At 39.6% G+C, this 13,023-nt stretch overlaps 1 protein-coding gene across 6 annotated transcripts in view; it reads right to left on the bottom strand.

Moving 5' to 3' along the window:
- The window catches only part of NEK10 (NIMA related kinase 10), a 181,135-nt gene that overhangs the window by 155,848 nt on the left and 12,264 nt on the right, over positions 1–13,023 (bottom strand). For 3 of the 6 annotated variants that reach the window (XM_019745290.2, XM_019745292.2, XM_074312740.1), the window contains exons 2-5: positions 11,560–11,671; positions 11,216–11,276; positions 4,406–4,536; positions 2,622–2,720 (exon numbers count right to left, since the gene is read on the bottom strand). In XM_019745290.2, coding sequence (XP_019600849.2) covers positions 2,622–2,720; positions 4,406–4,536; positions 11,216–11,276; positions 11,560–11,633 — 365 coding nt within the window. In that variant the 5' untranslated portion in view covers positions 11,634–11,671. The remainder of the gene's footprint in view (positions 1–2,621; positions 2,721–4,405; positions 4,537–11,215; positions 11,277–11,559; positions 11,672–13,023) is intronic. The other 3 variants (XM_074312742.1, XM_019745295.2, XM_019745293.2) reach the window with 2 other exon arrangements.

Below are 13,023 nucleotides of genomic sequence, written 5' to 3'. Positions count from 1 at the left end.
TGCTGCCTGGCAATCTCATTTCTGAGAACAAGGGAGTAATCACAGGTCAATCTCAGGAAAAAAACTCAGGAAGGAGGTATCCAGAAGTGTGGTTCAGGGGAAGACTGCATTTGAGTAGAGTGAAATAGAATAGGAACAATAAGAACAACATCTATTGGGCATACACATCAAGACAGGAGTTAGAAGGGATTCCCACTTCACAGATGAGACTACATTCCCAATTGGCCATACTCTCAGGGAAAGATTGAACGGCATAACATCCTGAATATGCCCATCTTGTCTACAACCAGAATCGGACCAAAGACCAAAGTCCACACACCCCAATATCATCCAGCCTTTGGCAGTCTTAATATAATTTATATTTACCACATTTTCCCTTATTTTGGGATAGTGGGTAACTATTTGGCTGACCAGAGGAGGCTCTAGTAGAGACCCGAGAAAGAAAGGAACCACATGTCCTACTCATATGCGTATTTTCACCCATTCACTCTTCCTTCTCAACCATTTGCTCACTCTTTCTCTCTTTTTCGCACATAGTAGATGCTCAACAATTGGTTTACTGAATTGAATCCAAGCCTTCCCGCCAACATTAACTCTGATGCTCACAAAGAAAGGGGATAGGAAGCCACACCAGAAAAGATGCTGAGATGTACTTCTTCTATAAGTCTAAAGTCAGAGGGGGGAAAAACATGTGGTTCAGCCAAGTTAGCAAGGTTATGTGGGGTGAGAAACAATGGAAGACCTTCAGACTTAAGCCATCTTTTACCCAACTCTGCTTTTAGAATAGAACTGAACATACCAATCTGTCAGCAGTCAAAGGATGACATAAAAGGATGCTCTTGATGTTCGACATTCCTGAATTCCTTCGCATACTAGGAAAGCAAAGAGATCTATAATCATCTCTTCCTGGACTGAAGATTTCCAGGGACTGCTCATATTGCAAGCCAGTAATTCCATCCAATAGAAATGCCTCATTAATCACTAAGATTTGAAAAGGTTCTGACAAGAGATCTCTTGACTTCAGAATTGTTAAGATCTTTTTCAACTATTGGATGCCAGCCCTTGCCCAATCATTTTCCCTAACAATATCTACATCTAGTGCCCTTTGTGTAGGGACATAGCGAGGTGTCTACATCTTTAATACAGGAAATCTGCTTCCTTCCCCAAAGTACCAACCTGACAAATAGCCTACTGAATATCCTTGAAGAGCCATGATAGCTATCTTCAAAACACATGAAAGAACTTCATTTTCTAATACATTTCAGGCATAATTATTCTGCTACTAACCATTGTTCCACTCTGTTCAAGCTCAAGGAGAAACAGATCAGGACAACTTTGGGTCCCTCGCAACAATGTTCATTAATCTTTCAACAATCTTTGCATGTATCATCAAGAACTGAGCATGGACCCAGTTACATAACCTTGGCAAAGAGTCTGTGCTTCTTGTATCAGCTGAGCTAGTCTAATAATCCTCCACTTAAACCAAGTACAGAGGGATGACAGATGTAGTCCCAATTCTGGATTGCTTTAAACTAAACCAACATATTTAGCTGTCACTGTCCAGTACTTAAATATGCAATACTAAGTAACCCCATCCAAAAGATCAAATCATTAGGTCACCCCTTAGGCTGCACTGAGTAGCTGATTCATCATGGAGGACCCATCCAGATGATGTTCTACTTAAAGTCAGTTATTGCACTGGGCCAACGCAGAATTTTATTTCAGTCAAGGCATTAAATTATTATTACTTCTCCTATTTTCCAAACGAGGAGTGATTTTTGTCTCATCTCACTGGGACAGAATTCAGATAAGTGGTGGGGAAGCGTCAAGGTTTTCATAGGCCTCTTTTCAGCGGGTGCTTGTGGGGGGAGAATGTGGGCCCCTTGGGAAGAGGAGAAAGCCAGGCCCTACTATAAAGAATGGTGGGAGCCTCCTTTGTATCTGGCAGCAGGAGAGCCCGCTCTCGCTTTAAGCTGACCAAAATGGATAGAAAATTCAATCCTGACTGCAATCCAGCAGCAGTCAATGCTCACTGAAAACCCCTGATAGTGGTGAGAGAGAATCTAAAGGACTTGCTAACTAATTCTTCTCTACAGTCCCACTCTACACCTGTGTTAAAACAAAGGCGAGCAAAGAAAATAACGTTTGCTTTGGTCCTGAGGTGAAATGTCGTTATCAGGCTATGACTGAGTGGCACATACTCATCACTTCCTCAAGGTCCAGGCTGGGCAGCCCATTTAATCAGTCTTTGTATCGACTACAAAAGTGTACTGTGAGGATGTTGTCATGTGTTACCCAATATCTTTCTCATAAGGACCCACATAATAAACTCCTCCTGAGTATCTAAACTCAAAATAAGGAAAACAGTGTAACTTGGCTGTTTTCTCATTTTACCTTATTTATCATAAAATTCAGCTAAATTCAGTACCAAACCAGAGTAATTTTAACGAGATCATCTGTAATGCCTGTTCATTCACATCCTTCTAAATGGCTTTTTCTGTTTTATCCTTTAAGTACATTGTATTCAATCTTGTAAACCGCTTCAAACCATATGCAATAGATATATAAAATATGCCATTCTTGGGTAAATGTATGTTTGGTCTTTCCTGGGACACTCTTACCTGCATATGAGTCTATTTTTCACCAAGGCTGTAAAGATTTCCTGAAATAGTTTATGCTGGGGATGTTTGCTGAAATTCCTCTCATTCTTGTAGTTTATACTGAGATGAAACAAATAGAAAAAATTATTTAGGCTGCCTCAAAGTTACCAATGTAGAGAAAGAGTATCTGTATTCATGCAAATATTGAAGGATTCCTGGATTTTAACACAAGTATATTGCTAAAGGTGAGTATCAATTGTTAAACTAGAAAACAGAAATTCAGTTATAAATATTAAAGATTATAGTCTATGAGTTTTTGTTTCTTCATTTGTTGGTCTTGTTCCTTTGTTGTTTTCAGTTTTGTCACCCCAGTAAACTTTAATTAAAAACAAAGTTGGGAAATTTAAAAAAAATATTACAGTCAAGCATATACTTCATTTTACCATATTAACTAAATTATGCCCTATAAACACATCACAGCTAAAATTGGTCAGAGGGTATGTGGAGGGAAAGAATGACTGGGGCTCATTATCCAGACAGCTGGGCAATCGGCAGAGGATCCCCCTTCCCTTTTCTACCTCTCAGTGGCTGCTATAACTATTAACACCAGTGGTTGTCATACGTATTTCCTTGTAGACAGTAGAGATTTATGAAACACAGCCTGTGTGTAACAAAGTCTTCAGATAGGGCTTCAGCTTCTTTTTTCTGATATTACAGCCATCAAGAGGTTAAAAATACCTTAAAACATTTCACTTTAAAACTAGGAAAGGATAAGTGATAACGAACAAAAGGGTCACCCTGCTATAGATACATGATACAACACTTTTGTGCATATTAAAGTAAACCAATTTTAAGATCTAAACCAAATAAGCTGGAATTACATGAACATACGACCTCAAAGACAATGTCTGCAGCCTTATACTGCCATCGGTACTTTTCTGGCTTCGCAGATGTCATTGGACAGTGTGTCCCTACCCTAGCAAGGTGAAGGCCATAACAGTTTCTAAGTACGTGGACACTGTAGACTGAATATGTAACAATTTTTAAAGAATTCAGTGTTCCTCACTAAAATATACAGTTTAAAAATATGAACTCATGTAACAACATGTGACTTTTGTGAACTATTAAATTCATTATAAAATGACAGGGAAACAAAATCTAGGCCAAATAAATAAATAAAAGATCATTCTAGAATATTCGTATTGATATTTCATGTCATTCATTATTTACATGGCACTTTGTGCCAAATGACCTTAGCGCATTGTAAAACTGACAGAACCAGCTCCTGGAAGGGGAGTGGCGCATAAGAATGTACAGCTTCTAGAAGGTCTACATGGCGACAGGAGAGCTAAATATGGGCCGACCCTTTCAATGTTAAAGATGAGGTGCAATCCCTCCAACTGAAAACCTCTGTTGCTTTGACAACCCCAGTCTTTACTCCCATACCTACTTTCAGGCCTCCTCATTGCTGGCATGGTATGGACAGACCAAAAGCTGAAGACAAAGGCTGGAGTCAGCTAGGCAGGTCAACAACGTGGAACCACTTCCTCATGGAGCAAATGCCAAATGCATGTCAGCAAGGCATCCTGAAACTCCCAGGTCAGTTTCACCCGCAGCCACTTAAGACTGTTACTACGCACTGTTTCTGGGAATGGGTTAAGTACTAACTAAAATTATTAAATTAGGAATCCCCATGGTAAAATTTGAAGCAGGCTTTACATTTTAGCTCCTGTGATAAACTTAAATAAAGCTTTGGGCTAATTAGAATAGGTTGCTCAAGGCAAGGGAGATACTGGGTTTCTTACCTGAAATTTTCAAGTTCAACAGCTTCTGTGGACTCGTGCCACTGACGTGGAGCTCTGTGTCCAACCTCCTTGATGGCAGGCTCAGACTTCGTCATGCTATTTTGGGCACTATCAAAGTTAATGGCTGGAAGCTACAGAAACAGAAGCACAGAATACATGAAGATAACAATTCAGCACAGGATAAAGAAAGGAATAAAATGGGTGTGTGTGTGTGGGGGGGGGGATATGGGATGAAGGGAACGAGTATTTTTCCCAACCAATAGTTAATGTGATAGCTATGTCAAATGTAGGGCTTTTCCAAGATTTAAACACCTTTGATTTTTATTCTCTCTGTCTTAGGCTGCTTCATTTTTCTTCATAGCTTATAACACTACCCGTCACATATTATAGTTATTTATGTATTTTCAGTCTCCCTTGATCGAAGTGTCAGCTGGACATGAGCAGGAATTCGGCTCTTTCTGTTCCATGCTGTATCCTCAGCACCTCAAACAGTCCTGGGCATACAGGTATGGGTGGGGCCTGGGCATTAGGAGATTTTGAAGTGTCTCAGGTGATTCCAATAGGCAACCAGATTAGAGAGTTTCGGGATCCAGCTAGACTACTTACTCTGTTATAGGGTAGAGCCCCAAACTGAGAATGAGTCATTATTCATTCATTCCATCATTCCTTCATTCTTCAGCATTTACCAATCATACACACTGCTTTCCAGGTGTTAGGGATACAAAGGTAAAGAAGATTCTATCACTTTTAATTAGTCTGAACATCCTAATTATTCAATCATATTTATAAAAGTCATGAAAATAGGTTATAGAATTCACCATAAGAAAAGTAAAATTTGCTTAAATCAATTACAACTTGGGCATGCCCCATTTACAATGTGAACTGGTAATTACTTACATAATAAATTCTCAAGTTACCAGCATTCAAATAGTTTCACTTACCAATATGTGTCTATCATTGGGAAAACCCTGAGAATTATTTCTTGTACCACAGTAAAGTTAAGCATAGTGCAAACAAATAGTCTATTCTTTCCAGAGTACAAACAAGAGGTGTTCCCTAATTAGCTAAATTATCACAGATGAGGTAAGTGGAGCATAAATATAACAAAATAAAGGATCTAATTTTCAGTAAATTATTCCATTCTACATATTATAATTGTCCAATAAAGCTACAATATGTTGTACTTGTTGTCTTATTTCACTGAAGTATTTGATAGAAATCTGCATAAATACACCATTTCTTTACCCAAAGAGAATCTGTCTTACTTTCCCTAAGGCAGTCAACTCATAGAATGATGCATTATAATAAGGATATTATTAAATAGCTATCAAAAACAAAACAAAATTCTTCTTCATTGTACGCCAGTCACAGTTCAATTCTCACAAAATATTAATAATAAATCTTCCATCCTGTAAAACAGGATGTTGTGTTGTGGTGGTTGTGGATTGGCCCAGTGAGCTAAACACCATTTTATAGATGAGAAAACTGAGGCACAGAGGGACCAAGTGACTTGCCTAAGGGTCATGCAGCTAGCAAGGGGCAGCGCTGGGATTCAAATCCAGACACTGTCCCTCCCTCTCCAATACTCTCGACCCTCCAACATGTATTTATGTATCTCCAATGATGAGAAACACATGCTTAAGTCAGCCGGACCATTTCCTTTTCAGAGTTCTACTCTTACCCAAGGTTTTCTTCATAGTAAGATGAAAATATGTCTCCCTGTGTTCTGTCTCTATCTTCTAGTCCAGCATCATCGCCTTCCACAATACTTGAAAGGACTAAACTGTTTCTTTGAACATGTTCAGTGACTAGTTCTGGAGACATCCCCCCGACTCCACACTGTGAGGATAAACAACCCTGTGGGAAATCTTCCACCAACAAACAGCACCAGCTTGCCAGCCTTGAGGAGTGAGCTACCTAAGAAGTGGACACGCCAGCCCCAGTTGATGTTGACAGGACCACAGCATCGCTCTCACCTGATCAGAAACCTGAGCCAGAATCATCCAGGCAAGCTGCTCTGAATTCTTGACTCACAGAATGGGTGAGAGACAATAAATGATCATTGTTGCTGTAAACCACTAAGTTTTGGAATGATTTGCTATGCAGTATTTGATAACAAATCTACCAAAGAATAAAGTAAGAATCCACAAGTCCTTACAATATAAATAAATACATGAATAGACAAAAAATGTAGGGTGAAGAAAAAAACCACACCCCAAGCTCTGGCTGCATTGAACTGGTCACACACCCCAGAAACCACCACAGTGTTTGGCCACCTATGCCTGGGCATATGCTACAGGCTACGACTCCTGATCACGTTTTAAGGGCTCAGCTCAAACAGCCTCCCTGTGAGCACCTGCCCACGCCTTCCTGGTGGGGCTGTCCTCTAGCTCCCTGGTGGCAGGACTGCGCTGATCTCTCTTACAGCACTTTTCACGGTCTAGTACAATGTCCAGTTTACACATCAGCCGCTTCCCCTTGAATTTGGCCACCCTGAGGGCAGCATCACAGCTGTCTATCTTTGTGTTCTTAGCACCTCTCACAGAGCCTGGCACATAGTAGGTGTTCAAATAGGAATGAACTGTTGGATAAATGCTCACTCTGTCCCGTCTCTTTGCTAAACTGATTCATTTGGTAAATTACCTCCAGATGAGTTCATCCCTTCAGCATGTTTGTAGCAGGCACATTATTTGCCAGATATTGTGTGAGATACTGGGTATATATACAGTAAGCAGGATGGCCATGGCCTCTGCCTTCAAGTTCACAAACCCATGGGGGTGGGTCTGTAAACTAGCATAAGAACATTTAAGACCCATGGCATGGGGTCTTAAACTAGCGTGGGAACATGCTGCAAAATTAGTGAACAAGGGTTTGTTGTAGTGGAAAGATGATAGGGTGGGTCTTGGACCAAGATGCCAGGAGTAATCCAGAGTATTCTGGGCACATTTTCACGCAAGCAGGAAGGCAGAGAAAAACTATGTGTGCTCTAGAAACTGGAAGGCGCCTGAGCAGCTTGAATAACATAAGTCGAAAAAAAGAGACTAGAGAATGAAGCACAGGGTCTTCCTGAAATTTTGATTTTGTCACCTCTGCATGGAAAGTTCAACATTCCCTATTGCTTATCGGATCAAGTAGAAAATTTGTAGATGGGCGATCAGACACTGTACAATTTCTTCCAGCTTTGTTTATCACTATTTCCAACATAAATGTCTAGTCACCATTTTGTTTCAATGCTTATTATTTTCTTTCCTTCAGATATCTCATTATTTTATTCACTTCACCTAGAATGCCTTTCCCATCAATTCCACTGATGGAAAACCACCCTATTTTTCAAGAACCATCTCCTTGCCTGGGACTCAAGCTAAAAGCGGCTTCCTCATTCTCCTCAAAATCCATATCCCCACTGTTTGTACCATTCATCCAGGATTCATGTCTCTTAATCATGTACCGAATTGTCTTTCCTATGCCTGGTCTCTCAGACCACAAGAACCATGTGCAATATTTTTTCTCTCCATACCATCTATCAAAAACTCTTTTATTTCAACGGCATTTAAATGGGCCTGTAATAAATTAATTTTTTTTCTTTCTCCTTATTTTTTTTAATTGCAAACCAATTTCTCAGCTCTTTATGGCTTTAAATGTAGGAGGAAACAAATCAGAACTCCAGCTCTAGGCAGATGACTTCAAGATTTATGAAAACCTCTGGTGAAGTCTCCAACCAACTTTATAATTTGCCTTTGCTTTAACAAGCCTGGAGCAATTTTTTTCTTGAATTATTTGGTTTCACTGGGTTCTGAGTATTCTAATCCTGCTTATGACGAAGTGGGGGGCCTCAGTGTATGTCTACCCCCACTTCAGTCAGACTGTGGGTCTGTCCTCCAGAACAGCAGACTCTAATGTGGTGAAAAAAGATACACAGAGACACACCGAGCAAACAGGACAAAGAGCAAACATAAAATCCTGGAACATAAGCAAACAGGGAGGGAAATGCCTTGGCTCATTAGACGCTGAGATGAAGGACACTTAGTTCTGGTAATTCTCCACCCAAACCGACCAAGTAGATTCCTCCGATACCAGTTAATCAGCCATCTTGGCCCATTTGCAAAGAACAGGCCAGGACTTGTGAGAACAGAAATTCGGGTGAATGGGCCTTAATCCCAGGTTTCCTTTTTAAATTGAGGGCTAACAGTCTCAGAACCTATGCACAGCCCACTTGCATGTTTTGATGGACATTTCTGCCTAACTCTGAGTCTACTTCATTCCCAACCTTTGTTTTTCTTTCTTCCTTAGCCTTGGTTTTAATTTACGTATCCGCAATATTTTATGTATCTTTATAAGCCTCTTTAGAGTCTTTCTGGAACAAGCAAGGTATCCACAAGTTCTTGATTTATTCTCCCCAATATCTTTCTTCCCCTATAATTGTCTCCACAATACTTTATGGAAAGGAGAAGAGGGTATTCAGAATAGCATTTATTATTTCAAAGTTGCAAGTGCATAAAAGTTTTATAACCAGAATTAGAAATGAATTTTGTGAGCCTCGGGAACTTCACATAGTTGAGCACAGTTATTTTCGTTTTTTTCTTGGAACCATCTACTTTCTAAATAATTCAAGCATTACAAATACACATTTTTGTACGTGTGAAATATTTTACAAAAAGATATGCCATAGGAACCTGTTGGGCAACAGAGTGCAAATTCCAAAATGGGTTAAGTGGGGAGGAAATTATTAAACTCACTTTAATTAAGCCGACCAGGTGTTAGCAAGGAAGTGGTGTTGAAAGGGGACACGATAGATCTAGTGAGCATGGGCTTCAAAGTTGGAAAATGACAGCTAAAACCCACCAGTGGTATTTCTTTTACCCTGGCTGGAGGGTTATGCACACTCATGTGGTAACCGAATTCTTAAGATACAACTCAATTTGGCAAAAAACTAACCACGAGCTTGCTGAACAGAGATACAATGAACCAGAGGCAAAAGTCAAAATTGCTGGCATTGGGAAATACATCATCCTGCCAGGAAATTAGCCATGTAGACTAGTGTTTCCAAAACAAGTGGGAATACAGGGCTACAACCGTGAAACAAGGTGCTTTGAGAAGAGATAAATTCTCTTCTAGAATGGAGAATAAAGGAAAGTTGTTTGGTGGAAGTGGTGTCATTAGATTTGAGTCTTGGAAATAAGTCAGATTTTATAGGAAATAAAACTTGGGAGAAGGGAACAGTACTAGTAAAAGCAAAAAGTAGAAGTCTGACATTGTGGTTAGCTCTTACAGTGAGAAAGAATGGAAACTACAACCAAAACTGTGTGCTGAGTCATCCTGCTAACCTGACTAAGAAAGAACGGACTTAATTCGGGGCAATCATTCATGCAGGCTTGTGAGCAGTGAACCAGAAAGATAAGTGAGCGTGTAGAGATAGACAAAAGGTTAGCGTGACTGCTGAAACAGGAGGATAAGAAGAAAGGATTTCCTGGGGAGGGGGTGGCATGAATAACAGAGAAGAAGGAACTGATAGGAAAAATTATATTTTAAGGCAGTGTTTAGTCCAAATTAATGTTCAATTATTTTTTGTCCTGTATGTAATTTAATTTCCCAAGTCATTTAAAAGACATTTCAGTGGTTAGAGGCACACGCTGCAGAGATGGAGTGTTTGGGTTCAGATCTGTATTCTACCATTAGCTGTCTGTATGATTTTGGGAAAGTCACTTAATCTCTCCGTGCTTCAGGTTCCTAATATGTAAAAGTGGGAGCTTTGCTTATTAAACAGGGTAATGCAGGTAGAGTGCCAGGCATATAGCAAATGTTCCCTAAAGATGAACCATCATTCTTTGGCCTTCATATGCCATCAAATGATTAGAAAGTCATTCTCCACTATAAATAAATAAATAGATTAAAATGTTGTAGTTCTCTGGTAAGTTTGGTTGATATAACAAAGGCCATCAGGGCTGAGTTACTACCACATAAGCTCTTAAACAAATTAAACAAGAAAAGCATAATAGACCTTGGAGCCATGCCACCAGGGTTCCAGTCCCATCCCTGCCATTTACTGGTTGACAGTGCTAAATAAGTGTCTGTTGTTGTTGCTGATGCTGTTGTTGTTAGATTAGTCTTAGTATTAGTATTTATTAGTATTAGTATTAGTATTAGTATTAGTATTAGTATTAGTATTGCTGTATTGTTTCCCAAACTTCCATGAATGGCCTTGAATCTCATGGCTCTCCAAAGTCTTACAGAAACAAATCCAAAAAGAAATGTTTAGAGATCAAATCAAGCAGAGGTACCATTCTTTCTCTGTCTAGTAAACATATAAAAATGCTATTATAAAAATGGCCAAAACTCAGTCCTTCCCCCGCTTTTTGGTGAGATGCAATGTGCAGCAAGCCTCACGAGTGGTACTGTAGCAAGTGGGCAGCATGAGGAGGGGTGAAGGGGAGAAGAAGGGAAATGTGGTAAACAGTGTTTTGAAAAAAAAAAAAAATCAGGTGCCCTAAAGCTCTGAAGACTTGAACATCAGACATTCAGTAGAAGAGCATGCTGTTTCTAGACTGAAGAGCTCTGGGAATTAGGACACGTGGCGAGAAGCATAGGATAAAGCAGGACCCAGGCATGAGAGCAGAAGGATGAAAAGGCTGTGGATGCCAAGTCTTGGCAGAACCTGAACCAGGTAGGAGAGAAACAGCTGGATGAAGAAAGACAAAACACGTGAAAGAACAAAGAGAAGTAGACATATCGTTCATAAGATATTAAACAGATCCCTTTGGAAAGGTGTAATTTCTCTTTTATTGATGTCTGCACAGGCTTTGAAAACACTACCTGTTGTTTGCTTGATTGAACGTTCAAAAGGCACCGAAGTCTTTTAAGATCTGAATAGTCCCTAGAAGAAAGAATAACACAACATCAACCAACAGAAGATTCCAGAAGAACTAGTCATGTTACCCACTGATGGCACTGCCACTTGGAGGCCTGTTTTTATAGGCTGAAACCTGTGCACACTAAACACTGCCTTTGGAACTCTAGAAATGATCAAACATTTCAGGAAACACTGTAACCCAGTGTAGCATCTGTCAAAGGCCTATTCTATTTCTCAAAAAGCCATTAAACCTGGTTGCTGGCCACTGCCTGAGTTAATCATTAGCAGAGACTCAGTATGGGGTTACCTGGTGGTGATCCCTTGCTGTTTTTTATCGGTTGTTTTTTCTGTGGTCTTCACCTTTTTGTCTGGATCAGGCATTGTAAAACGTCAATGCCCCAGAATTAACATTGCATTCCCTTCAAAGTAAACCAGAGGGAAAAACTTTAGTTGGGTTGTGTGCTCCAAAACATTCTCGATCAATGTAGGCAAAAGTCACTTATAACATTCATTTACATACTCAAAAACTAACATTTATTTCTAACACAACAATAAAAATGTGAATATAAATACCATTTACTATTATCATCCAAAGGCCTTTGGATACATTTAGGGCATGGTTTATAATTATAGTAGCCCGTGGGTCTATATTTTCTGAGTCATCCTTGATTTCAAATATTCTGACTCATTGCCCCAACAAGTATTGCTCTGCATATCAGCAAATGTGCCCTCATTTGGGATGTCCAAAATATATACCGATAAGCAAATACCTGAAGCCCAACTGATGCTTTTGTACTTTCTTACTTGTCTTTCTTGACAAGTATCCTTAACTGTATGCTGCTAGTTCAGGGGGTTCTGCCCTCATCATGAGTCATGCCCCTAGGAGTCCCCGAGAAAGCCCCGTCCACTTGCAAATAAACATTACAGTGTTGAGGGCAACACTCAAAGTGTCATTAGAGTTCCAGAATTCCTAAAGCTTTCAAGCAGTCACCTGAAGGCCCATGTGGATCAATTCCAGTCATAAGCTCTCCTGCAACAATTGGGTCAGTCTTGCACAGCCTCTGAACTCACCCAACCATCCTGTTAAACCAAGACAATAGGCCCAAAATGGAGTCGCTTATGCTAAACTCCATGCCACTAAACCAAGACTTAATTTCATTTTCAGCTCTCCCAGAGATGGAAACTTAAACTAGTCAATCAGGAATCACCTGATCAGCATTAGTTAGGTAATCTATCTGATAAACCCAACTCATCCCCTTTTGGTAATTTTGCAATAACCGACCTGCTTTTTGCCTAATATAACTTCCCTGTTTCTATTCCCTTCTGCCGATAGAAGTCTTTCATTTTGTACAGCAACTCAGAGCTCCTTGCTATCTGCTAGATTGGCTGCTGCCCGATTTATGAATTTCTGAATAAAGCCAATAAGATCTTTAAAATTTACTCAGTTGAATTTTGTTTAACAAGCAGAATAGTGAGGCTGCCAGCCTCGGCAAACAACCCAACCGGCATTTCAATCATCTGAATTAAGCTTTGTGGTCAATGTAATCACCCTTCCTAGAATAAATTTTAATACTATTTCCTACCCCCACTCAAAATATAAATATGGGCAGAGTAATAGACAGAGCAATTTATTTGTTTGCTTTTTTTTCCTTTAATAAATTTTTTTATTCATTTGCTTAGTTTCCAGACTAGAAATAAAAAGTTGAAGATACCCACACTTTCAATTACATAGCAAATACAAAATTAAATATACTATTGGTTTAACTTGATT

Source organism: Rhinolophus sinicus, linkage group LG10 (assembly GCF_036562045.2).
Source record: "Rhinolophus sinicus isolate RSC01 linkage group LG10, ASM3656204v1, whole genome shotgun sequence".
Taxonomy (NCBI): domain Eukaryota; kingdom Metazoa; phylum Chordata; class Mammalia; order Chiroptera; family Rhinolophidae; genus Rhinolophus; species Rhinolophus sinicus.
This window is presented reverse-complemented; position numbering and strand designations above follow the sequence as displayed.